We start from the raw sequence: 12,500 nt of genomic DNA, 5'->3' as shown, positions 1-12,500 counted from the left end.
AAGAAGAAGACTTAACAAAGGATAAAAGACAATAGAGGAGGAGAGGGGTGTGTGTGTGTGTGTGTGTGTGTGCTTTGTGAGGTGGAATGAAGAGGGAAGGAGGGATGGAACAGTTGGCCAGAAAAGAAAAGACCACACAGGGAAAAAGAATGGGTCTATAATTGGGCTGTCGTGTGTGTTTGTGTGTGTGTGTGTGTGTATGTGTGTGTGTGTGTGTGTGTGTGTCTGTCTGTGTGTGTGTCTGTGTGTGTGTGGGCTTGTGCTGGTGTGCATAGTGCTGGTGTTTTCTCTTCCTCACCAGCTGCTAATATTCCCCTAAACAGTTTGTCTCTCCACGACTGGAGAGTTAACATATGGCTAAACTCACAGACACAGAAATCCTGATTTATCTCTTACTAGGGAGACACACACACACACACACTGTCTCACACACACATACACTTTCTCTCTCTCTCACACACACAGACACACACACACACACACACACACACACACACACACACACACACTGAATCAGCTGCTGTCAGCCGGAGTTTTGCTACTGAAAGAAACCAGATAAGTCAAATTCCCACAATCATAGCGTGTGTGTGCTTTGCTTTGCTAAACTAACACACACAGGCCTCGTAAGTGCCGTTGTCAGTGTAATTGGATGCACAATGTCAACCCATAAAACCTTTTTGTACTGCTGTTCAACTAATGCTGATGCAGTCACTTGTTTTATGCTTGGCTGGATAGCCAATGCAACTGTAAATATTCTAGTGCTTATGATTCTTTATCTCGAATTGTGGACTGTGGCATTGAAAGAAAAAATATATGTGCATATTCATGAATGCATTTGTGTGTATCCACTTAATACAGGCTTGGGGTGATGTGTACAAGCTTGTATCTCATGCTTCTCTCTCTCTCTTCTCTCTGTCCCTCATTCTGCGCAGACACGATGAACCAGGACAACAACAACTCTAACTCTGAAGGGATCTTCAGCTCCAAGCCGGCTCTCTTCGCCGCCATCGGGGCCGGCTGCGTCATCTTCCTCCTGATCATCATCATCCTCATCGTCTTGCTCATCAAGCTGAGGAAGAGGAGCCACAAGCACACCCAGCCCCGTGGCACCGCCCTCTCCCTCAGCACCCTGGGCACGCCCAAGGGGTCGGGCGGCGCCGGCTCGGAGCCCAGCGACATCATCATCCCACTGCGGACGACGGAGAACAACTACTGCCCGCACTACGAGAAAGTGAGCGGCGACTACGGCCACCCGGTCTACATCGTGCAGGAGATGCCCCCGCAGAGCCCGGCCAACATCTACTACAAAGTCTGAGCGTGCAAAAGAGAGAGATAGAGAGAAAGAGTGAAAGAGCGAGGGATAGAGGTGATAGAGAGTGAAAGAGGGGTAGAGGGGGGGGGGGGGGGGTGGGTGGGAAGAATGGATGAGACAGGAAAGGACTCTGCGAAACAGAGAGACGAGAAGAGGAGAGTTCCCAGTCCTGACCTTTTTCCTGTATTTTTTTTTTCAACTACCTAGTCTGTGTGATGTTTGATGAAAGACTCGATTCATGTCTGGGTGTAAGGGGTAGCGGCACAGACAGGAATAAGAGAGGCCAAAACACGGACTAAAACTGCAAAGGAAGAAGAAGACGAAGAAGAAAAAGAAGGAAAAGTAGTTTGAGACTGGGGCCAAAGCCGGGGCTTACTTCCACTTTGGCCACTGGCTCTAGCTCTGTCCTGTCACCTCTCCAAAATGAACGCTCTCACACCTGTTTCTGACCTCTCTGTGGATATTGGGAAAGGAGCTGACCCAAGTCCTCTCACTCACTCCCCCCCCCTTCTCTATTCCTCTCTCGCTCTCTCTCTCTCTCTCTCTCCGTGGATCAGTATGTGTGTGAGTGTGTGTGTTAGCCTGTGCGCTAACACCTAATGCTTCAGGGGATGTTGAAAGCCCATGTGACTGGGGGGAAAAAAGCCTTTGTTCACACAGACTTCTCCAGGAAGAAGGAAACAAAACAAAATAGGTTTTTCACCACAGACTCTTGGAAGGGCATCGTTTTTTGATGGCGGAAGCACACACGTGCCCACAACCACCCCAACCCCCACCCTCACCCATCTCGTCTCCCACACTGACACGTTCTAGAATTGCTCTCTGCTTTTTTTTTCTTATTTTTCTTTCTTTGTTGTTATTGTTTATGATTTTTTTTGTTTACCGCTCACCTAGTCCCTCACTTTTGTTACTCGCTTGTGTCTTATGGTGCTGTGCTGTTCTTCTCTAGACTGCGTATTGGGACAGTTGGTGGTGATGTTGGTCTCCTTGTTCCACACTGCCCCCACGGTATATCATTAGCAAGTAACACTTTTATCAGGCCAAGCCTGCATACCTGCACAAGAACACACCCACTGCCCACCACACCATTCCTGTTTTCACATGCTTAGGAAGGTATGCACTCTGAAGTGGAAAGACAGAGAGAGAGAGAAATACAGAGAGAGTCTGTGTGTGTGTGTGTGTGTGTGTGTGTGTGTGTGTGTGTGTGTGTGTGTGTGTGTGTGTGTGTGTGTGTGTGTCTGTGTGTGTCTGTGTGTGTGAGAGAGTTAATGAAAGAGAAACAGGTCACTTTATATTAGTGCTGAAAGATCATGATGACTGAAAAGGTATGACGATAAACAGAGAGGGAAAGTGTGTGTGTGTGTGTGTGTGTGTGTGTGTGTGTGTGTGTGTGTGTGTGTGTGTGTAAGTGTGTGTGTGTGTGTGTGTGTGTGTGTGCGTGTGTGTGTCCTAAATTAGCCTTGGCTTTTTCCCCACGGTGAGCAAGAATAACAAGATCAAATTTGTCGCAGCAGAATCAAATGTGTGGAAGCAATTTAGATGCTATCTAGGGTGCACTCACCTTTGACCCCTCCTCACTGACACACTCATGAGGTTGATGGAGGGTGGGGGTAGAAATGGGCAGATTCTGGGGGAGAGGCATAAGAGTCACTCCACTCCACTCGCCCTCTGTATAGGAATGGATAGATGGAGTAGGACGGTACTCTTGTCGAAAAATAGAGACCCAGCGGAAGAGAGAGGACAGGAGAGGTTTTGAGGGGGACAAACGTTTGTCGGGCCGGAAGAGGTGGGTTGGGGGTAGCAAGGGTAGAGGGTGGGGCGGGGGGGGGGGGGGGGGGGGGGGGTTTGCTGTAGGGGGGAAAATCCAACATATGTTCTGTCCATCTCCATAAAATAAACGAGTTTCAGGAGAGAGGGATGCGAATGGAAAAAAAGTGGGAGCCAGCTTCCCCCCCCCACCCCAACCTCCCTCTGCCGCAGCTTCCCGAGGACTGGAAAAAACGAACAAAAGGCAAAAAAACGAGCGAGAAAGAACGAAAAAAGCAATAGAAAACGAGAGAGAGACATCGAAGCAAAGAAATAATAATTTCACCCACAGGATAGCAAGCATAGAGAGAGAGAGAGAGAGAGAGACATGAATATGAAAGCATATAAGAGGAGGTAATGAGCACAGGCAATGGCGTCTGAATAATTTCTGCTGCTAATGACTGTTTACCTGGGGCTGCTTTCAAAGGCTCACTAGTCGCACGCTGAAATGAGAGGCTAAAAGCACACATCCTTTTCTTTAGTATAAATAACTCATTTGTTATCAAACAAAAGGCTTTTATCAAACGCTAGTAACTCTACTTCTTTTTCTCACCGTGGGGGTTTTGTTTTTATTATAAACACGCTCTTCATCCTCTTCTTAAGTCCCGCACAACCCCCCCACCCCCTTCATTTGCCAACACGCACACACACACACATTCACATACACTTCACACACATCACACATACCAGTTTCTCCCTTCTCTTCCCGATGTTATCCTCCAATGAACTTCTCTTCTCTGGCACTTTTTTTTGCACCCATCCTTGCACAGGCTGGGCCATCTGGTACTATGCAGAGGAACACGCACACGCACATGGACACACACACACACACACACACACACACACTCACACACACACTCACACACACACACCGCTTTTGTTCTGGTCTGCGTCTCTGTGTCTCAATTCAAAAGAGAAGACATCAGTTCAGCCGACTCACTTATCTCTCTCTCGCTTTCTGTCTCTCTCTCTCTCTGACGTTCTCCATCACCAAGTGTGGTCTTGCTTGTTCAGATTACCTATTTCAAGTCAGTCACCCTGCTCTGTGTAGGTTGTAGAAGTGGCCCACCCCATTCAGACACCATGTTTTACAGGAGATGGGAGCTCCTTGAGTGTTTTTACTCTGGCTCCCCTCTCTCTAATGGGGGTGATGGTTTTCAATTAAGTTATTAAATTATGTATGTGAACAGCCACGCCATAAAAAGGAATTTTGAAGTAAGGAGAAAAAGAAATGGTGCTTTAGCTGTCAGGTCAGGGTGTCAGGGTAGATGGTGGAACATTTCTGGTGTTTAAGCATCTGGCAAAAAAAAAAAAGCACCAGCAAGTGTTGTTGTTGTTTTTGGGCTTATTTTTATCTTTAGGAATTTAGAAAATGTTACTCCACAACGCTCAGCCCCACTATGGTTAAACCCACCCCGGTTGTGCTCTACTTCCAGGTGCTGGTTTAAAAAAAGCGTCTGAACACATTATCTCTCTGTAGTGTCACATATTATAGACTATCTGTGCAATTTATACTGTATTCTATGATATATGACCACATCTGGAAACTGTTGGTTGTGCTTGTCAACTATTTATACATGGCGGTAGTTTTTTTTTTTTTTTTTTTTGTATCTTCAAATACCATTGTTATTCCCGCTTACTTACACACACCTCCACAGAAGCCTGACGCGGTGCAATTGTAGAGTTTACAGGCACATTCAAAGCACTGGGGCCCATTGTCTTTATTCTACCATGTAATAATCTCCCAGTGGTCCTTGTCATCTATTGTATCTCCTTTGGTTTTTATCCTGTCGGAACAGTTGGAAAAACTCGACGATCCCAGCTGCAACACTCCCAGACTCAGTGCGTTCACATTTCTGAAGTGTCCTGGCGTTAAGAAAACACTGACAGCTACGACTATTTCTGCTCCTGGCAGTCAGCTGTTTGTGTACGTGTGCGTGTACACCTGTAAAGTTATTTTTCTACTTGACTGCAAGCAGGATTTTTAGTGGTGTACATGTGTGATGTGTGACTGTGTGTGTGTGTGTGTGTGTGTGTGTGTGCCCCACAGTTAGTGCCCCGTTAATGAACAGCGTAGGCTGCAGATGCACCCCCTCTGCACATTAACATATGAGGTCACACACATTTGTGATGCACCTCATTTGCTTCTGGCATTTTCTCCTTGTTTTTAGTTTTTTTTTTTTTTTTAATTGTTGTTTTGTTGTTGTTTTCTTTCTTTGTTGTTCTGATGTTTTAGTTGGCAAGGCCTAAAATAATGTAAATAATGTATGTGAAAAGGTTAAATTTAAAAGAAGTTACATTTATTAGAGCCCCATTTATGAAAATATAATTAGGTTTTTTTAATGCAGAAATTTTGTAAATAGGTGTCTTTTTTGAAGAAGACATTTTGTATATGTCAACGTTTTTTTTTTTTTTTTTTTTGGCTTGAGTAGGACAGACTAGGTTCCTTAAAAGAAAGATTCTGTAGGATGGGGGTCTGAAATGCCAGCTATCACATTGGATCACTTGTGGACCCAATGGAAAACACTAGAGGGAGAAGACGACGAAGTAAAAAAAAAAACAATACATGGTTCAGTTCACATAACATTGCAGATATTTCTTTTCTGTTCTCTCTCATTCTCTCGTGTCAATTTGGAGGTTGTGTGTGTAAGGGTGGGTGGGGGTGAGAGGGGAGAAACAGTAATGGGGATTTATACAGGGAGAGAGACACAGCACACACTCTGCTACACATTTAATCCATTTTCTCTGCAGCTGGGTAGCACTTTTGAAATCACCCGGCACTGTTGCCGTGAAGGCCTCTATTGGTGGGTGAAGTGAAATTAAACGCCAGTGCGTCTGCTGTACGGTGACTGCAGTGCAACAAGTAGTCACCCAGACCCCATTTGTGCATTAGCCTTACCGCTAACGGCACCGGCGTGAAATGCTCCAGCTGAGTTGTGTAGGGTGGAGAGAAGGCCTCGGCTGGCCTGATGGCAAGGGGGGCTGCCCCTAAACCAGCTAAGGGTTGGAGAACCTGGAGCCTGATGAATGCATCAGAGCATAGAGGGGAGAGGGGCAGTTAGGTTCAGAGGAAATCAAAATGGCGATTCAAATAAGAACTGAGCAGGCAGCCTCTTATGCACTCACACCCCCCCCCCCCACACACACACACACACACACACACACAGGATAGAGAGCGAGTCAGTTACAAATTCTCCAACAAACAAACAAGCAATCTAGAATGCCGGTGGGGAAAAGCGAAGCCTTGCTTTTGACCTGCATAGATTGTCACAATATTATCCAGGTCCACTGTCTAATGAGAAAGTCTCCCTTGGAAGCTGGAGGCGGGAGCGCTGGTGGCCAGCAGCCCCATGTCTGACTGGGGTCAGTCAGCTCCCAGAGAGGAAACATGCCCGCGGGGGTTAGCCTTGGAACGCTAATGCTACGCTAGCAAGTGCTCACCTAACTCACTCAACACTTCTAAAGTATAGACACACACACACAGTATATACTACACATACACACACACACACACACACACACACACATACAACATCAAAGTAAATGCTAGCACAAGTGTTTTGAGAATGCTGACACACGTAATGTTTTAAATGATGAAGAGCAAGATTCGTGTGCAGGTACCCCTCTTTCTTCTCCTCCGCTTCCTCCCTCTCTCCCCCTCTCTCTCTGTAGGTGTCTCTGGTTCACTGTGTCCCACTCTTTGCCGTGCCACTGGTATTTCACTCTCCCCTGGCCTCTGTGAAAACATGATTATTATCCTTCTTCTAAATTTTTATTTCTGTTTTATGATTTCAGTATTATAATTATTTTTATTTTCAATGTACATGTATGCCATGATCCCAGTGCATTTGTGTTTTGTAGAAACTACTCCATGACCGATTATTACATTCTCACTAAAAAGACCACACACATACACATGCAGACACTCACACACAAACGCACACACACGCACACCCTCACACTCCCCTATAAGTACACACCCATGCATATTCATACCTATACATACATAGCTTTTACCACATTCGTTCATAACCAGTTACTATGGAACTCTATGGGAGTTCCATGAGCCAAGTTTGAGACCCTGATATTGCATATTGATAAATAATTTTTTTCCTATGGAAATGTTTTGTGTGCCTCTTCCATTTTGAAAATCACTGTACTCAAATCTGCAAAGCTTGTTAAACCTTATACGATTGTCTATCCTTTTAAGGATAAAAAAAACACGCCCAAATAAGAAATGTGGAATCTGAGATGTTGACCTACATTAAACAAACCAGGAATTAGACCGACAGCGAAGCCAAGAGCAACACAGATATAGTAACACAAATAAGGGCCTTTAATATCACCTCACAGTGGGGTAATAATAAGTGACTTAGTGGCATTTAGGAGGGATTAGTGGACAGTTGCGGCAGCACATGTTTTGACGAAGGCTCCATTTGAGGTTTTCTCCCAGCGGCCGGAACAGTGACAGACAGCGGCGCAGCTGGCCGTCTGATCCCCGGCGCTCACCGCTCCAGTCTCAGCACAGCTCACTGGCCCGCAGAGCAGCCAGGAACGGTCACCGCCCTGCGCTCCCTCTCTCTCTCTCTCTCTCTCTCTCTCTCTCTCTCTCTCTCTCTCTCTCTCTTGCTTTTTCTCTCTTTCCGGCCCTCCTCTCTCTCCCTTGAGCTAGCCACAGTGTTACGCTGGCCAAACTGTTTAGGAAGGAATACAACACCAAGGCTAGGGTGAAGACAAATATGAGTGATACATTTTACACTCAACACACACACATACGGGTACATACACATATGTGCACACTCACACATGAACCTCGGCTCCTTGTGTTGCGTTCTCCAATACCCAATTTACAGGACAGTCAAACTCAAAGTCAACCATGTAGTGATCTATATTGGGTCTTAGTATTTTAGATAAGCATGAATATCGCCAGCCCGTGTTTCTGTATTTGTGCTTGACTGGCTCACTGAATTCAAACATTTAAGAGCTTTCACTTTTTATAGCTTTATATAACTTCTCTTTGCCCCCCCCCAGAAAAGCCCTGTGCTTCCAAGCCCTGGGAAGGGCGTTTTTGATCTGAGCAATTCCCCTCCTCCTCTCTCCACATCAAACTGCATTAGTGGCCATTTCCAGGATATATTCACTGGTGATACAGTCTCATTAGGGGAGCTGTGCTGTTGAGCCTCAGAGGGAAGTCTAGTGCCAGATTCATTAAGCCCGGGGAGGAACGGGGGCCCAGTGGCTGGTGGCTGCCGCACAAACGGCTGACCGAATGCCAGTCGCCCAGAGAACAAAGCCTGGACAATAAGCACAACCCATAACCCATGAAGAAGACACATTCTCACACACACACACACACATACACACACACACACACAACATTTTGCATGCACACAAGCACACACCCTAATGGATATACACACACATAGTGTGTGCATGCACTTACACAAACAAGCACACAGTTACTTACTCTCTCACACACACACACACACACACACACACACACAATGCATTGAAGGCTGTGTAGCATGCTGAAACGAGTGCTTTCCTCTCTGCTGGGGGGCGCGGGGTAACTGATGATGCGACCGCACTGAAACACCGGGGGATCCTGGGGAGGCAGGGAGAGCCGCAGTGGCCAAATGAGATTTCCCACATCCATCTCACTGCAAAGCAATATGGGTAACAGCCACAGGCACCAGTGGATCTGCTCAGGCCTTTAGTCACTATTAAGCCCCTCTGAGAGAGAGAGAGAGAGAGAGAGAGAGAGAGGAGGAAGAGAGACAGATGAAGGGAGGGAGACAGGGGTTGAGGGGGAGTTGAAGCTGAGTGAAGTGAGGGGGTATGTGTTGGACATGGAGGGAGTCATTCAGAAAGAGAAATAGAGCAAGACCAGAGAGAGGGCAAAAAGAGAAAGAAAAGAGGGTGTTTTCCAGACCATTGGATAAATGCACACAGATAGACTGACAATGACACACAAAGAGGTAACACACACAGACAGACACACACACACACACACACACACACACACACACACACACACACACACACACTACTACTGAATTTGACACAAAATAAGATGATATGTAACTTCAGTCAAATAACAGTCAGTCAGAAACCATTGGTGTGGAAAGATTAGGAGGTGCAGTATGTGCCCAGAAATAATGACTGTCCCCTTCCATGAATTCACTGGTGGGGATTTGCCTTTTTGCATTAAGCTAGTGTATTAAGGAACAATGTCCTCATGATACATACTGACATGCATTTTTCTCTCTGAATTTTCCGAATTTTTCTCTTTCCCTCTGGGCACTTCTGCAGTGCAACGTGTCAAGAATGTTCTAGAGCATTCGGGGACAGCCAACAACTGCTAGGAACCTGTGTTCATCTTTTTTGGCAGACACACACTCAAGGGATTGTTTTGAAGTGAAAAGACTTGACAGTTTGCTTGTGGCGTAGAACACTCGCCAGTGTAGGCTGCTCCTCACACTCCTTATCAAACGCTTTCCCTGCACATTCAGTTTTGGGAGAAATCAGCACATATTTCTACTGCTCTTTGCGTTGAAAAAAGTTCCATTTGTCGGGTTGAGAGGGCTGTCTAAAAAGAGACCCTGTCAGCGAATTTAAGGCCATAAATATTAAAGTGTAGCCTCTCCCCTTGCCGCTTTGTGCTGGTATTCACCTGTTTTCAAATGTCTCTGAGGGAAATGAAATTCCTGCCTCATGCCTCTTAGGGAGAGAAGGAGGGTGGGGTGGGGTAGAAGAAGGTAGGAAAGATTGTAAAAGAGACAGAGAGAACTTTGTGTGAAAACTTCAGTGTGAAAACATTTGTAGGATTAAAAAGATGTGTAGGCTACCATAACTGTCTCCATCAACATCAATTGATATATGTTATATTAACATAATTCAGGCAAACAGACCCCAGTACGTTTTAACTAAAGCGCTTTTGAACTAGCTGCCCTACCATTGTAATGTAACCGATAGGCTTGCTACTGAGAAACTTTTTGATACTAACTACAGGATAACCCTGGTCCTCTTGGTCTGTTTGGTCCGTGAGGCTCTGTATTTTAAAATTGAGCATTCCACGTCTCCGCCAATTAACAAACACTTCATCCATTGTTTAAGCGTCTGAATTGGAATTTTTTATGATTCAAAACACCATTCCTGTGACAATGTGGATGGCACCATTGCTTGGCCTTGCTGTTTTCGCCACAATGACTCACTAGCACCTCTTGAGGTACAGAATGGTACTATGAGAGATGACGAAGCGGCTCCTGCTGGTTTGCATGCTAACTTTAGTAAATATGTAAGGGATAATGTATAGAACGCAGGTCCTTATCGGAAAATAAGTCCCGACAGGGTGAACCGGACACCGACGCGAAGCGGAGGTGTCTTGCTTCGCCCTGAAGGGACTTATTTTCCGATAAGGACCTGCGTTCTATACATTATCCCGCTTATTATACGGCAACTTACCAAAACAAAAAAATAACTTAACACAGTGTGTCTTTTTACAATGTATTTGTTACTATATGTAGTGTTAAAAAGCAGAGAAATAGTTCGCCAAAGACGTTGAACTTCAAAGACGTTGAACATTCTTTAGAACACAGCTGCTCAACCGTCCGCTGAAACTCCATTGATAAGTTACCGGACTCAATACTTTCGGAATGATACGAAAGACCTATATCAGAAGCACAAAACCCGTTGCCATTGACAGCACAGCGGTCATTATATGCAGGTCATTATATGAAAATAAGTACCTGCGAACGTTGGGGATGGCCCATTCAAATCAACGGGGCTTTTTGGAACGTTCTGAAGAGCCGTATAATAACTAAAGACAACACAGGGGAGTGCATAGGTATATTTGACATTATATCAAAATGGTTATCTCTTCTCATTCTGTTGCATTTTCCAGTACATTTTTGAAAGTTTTAAGCTAAAATTCTCACACATAGCACCGATAACTCTTATTCGAGTCTGAACTTTAGCGAGACTTAAAGTGGTTAGTCACGTAAACGCCACATTTGACTTTTATTTAACCAGGGTAGGACAACTGAGAACTGAATGGTCTCCTCCAGCGATGCCCTTGAATGAGAGAGGAAGGGAAGGGGCAGAGAGGCAAAGCCCCTAGAGTCACTTTTGGGTTCAGGACTCTGCTCAGGGACCCAACGGTAGTAGCTGTTTGTAGGCCGCTACCCTTTTATCCCTGCTGATAGGTCCTTGTGGGACTGAACCCTGTGACCCTCTGGTACACCCGGACTGTGTGTAGCTACTGGGCTCACCCTCAACCCCCAACTCTAATGTCCTTTTCTTCACTCTTCTCCTAAAGTGACCTCTCTCTCTCTATTCATTCTTTTTATCTCCCTCTACCTCTCCTTCTCATGAAGGACAATGAAGGTAGGTGTTCTCTTTCTCTCCCCAGCTCTTTTGACTCGCTACTTCTCTCTCTCTTTCTCTCTCTCTCTCTCTCTCTCTCTCTCCCTGTCTCTCTCTCTCTCTCTCTCTCTCTCCCTCTCTCTCACTCTCTCTCTCTCCCTGTCTCTCTCTCGGAGCAGGGCGGGGTAGGGAGCCGCAGCCACAGCCGCGGGGTGCCTTCATGGAGCTGCGTCTCATCCGTCTCTGTCAGCACGGCAAAATGAAGCACAGTCCGTCAGCGCATTACATGCATCTCATTTCGAGGCTGATAGTTGCCTCTGACGCTGGAGCATAGGCAGAGGTGTGCGCCGCAGAGACAATGTAATGACTCTTATTAATAATAACAATAATAATAATTATAACCTGTCCCCGCTGGCTGTACTGGGATCATCCCTGATGAGCAGAGCCGATGTATGAAAGAGGAGATCATTGAAACAGAACCTTCTCAGACACAGAACCAGTTCTTCTTTCTCTCTCCTCATACTTGTGCTATGCACTTCCTCAACCTCAGCGAGAAACTTTCCCACATACTTTCCCCTACAAGAGCAGAGGCTGAGCCATGCAGTAAATGGATACCACCTCCGCTTCGAAGGCGCGTAAATTAGAGATAAACACGGAAGCAGGTAACCAGTGAGACGTTAGCAGGCCGGCTCTTGTGTATTTATAGCAGGGCTCACATGTTAGGCATGCATCACCCTGCCATGAAACACATTATAACGTGTCATTCCATGGCATAACGTGATCTGAACGCAATGGGTCCTGATTGCAATGGGGCCGTATTATGCACCGGTCTGTCTGATAAGGACACAAACTGGACCACTTGAGTGCAGCTCTCCTGACTCAGCTGCAGTGGTTAGTTACAGTAGGCTCGCCCCAACCCTCCACCTCCTCCGATGCGTTCATGTGACACTCGAGAAAGGACAAGGTTAAATATGTCTGTGACTCCAGTCAGTCTCCACCGCACATTTCCAGCAGTAAA

General features: G+C 45.9%; 1 protein-coding gene across 1 annotated transcript in view; it reads left to right on the top strand.

The window, feature by feature from the left end:
• Positions 1–1,315, top strand: part of efnb1 (ephrin-B1) — a gene marked incomplete at its 3' end in the record, with an annotated part of 63,064 nt that extends 61,749 nt beyond the window's left edge. The window contains exon 5 of the mRNA XM_080852058.1: positions 933–1,315. Coding sequence (XP_080708184.1) covers positions 933–1,315 — 383 coding nt within the window. The remainder of the gene's footprint in view (positions 1–932) is intronic.
• Positions 1,316–12,500: the final 11,185 nt, after the last annotated feature.

Source organism: Sprattus sprattus, assembly GCF_963457725.1.
Source record: "Sprattus sprattus genome assembly, chromosome: 1".
Taxonomy (NCBI): Eukaryota; Metazoa; Chordata; class Actinopteri; order Clupeiformes; family Clupeidae; genus Sprattus; species Sprattus sprattus.
This window is presented reverse-complemented; position numbering and strand designations above follow the sequence as displayed.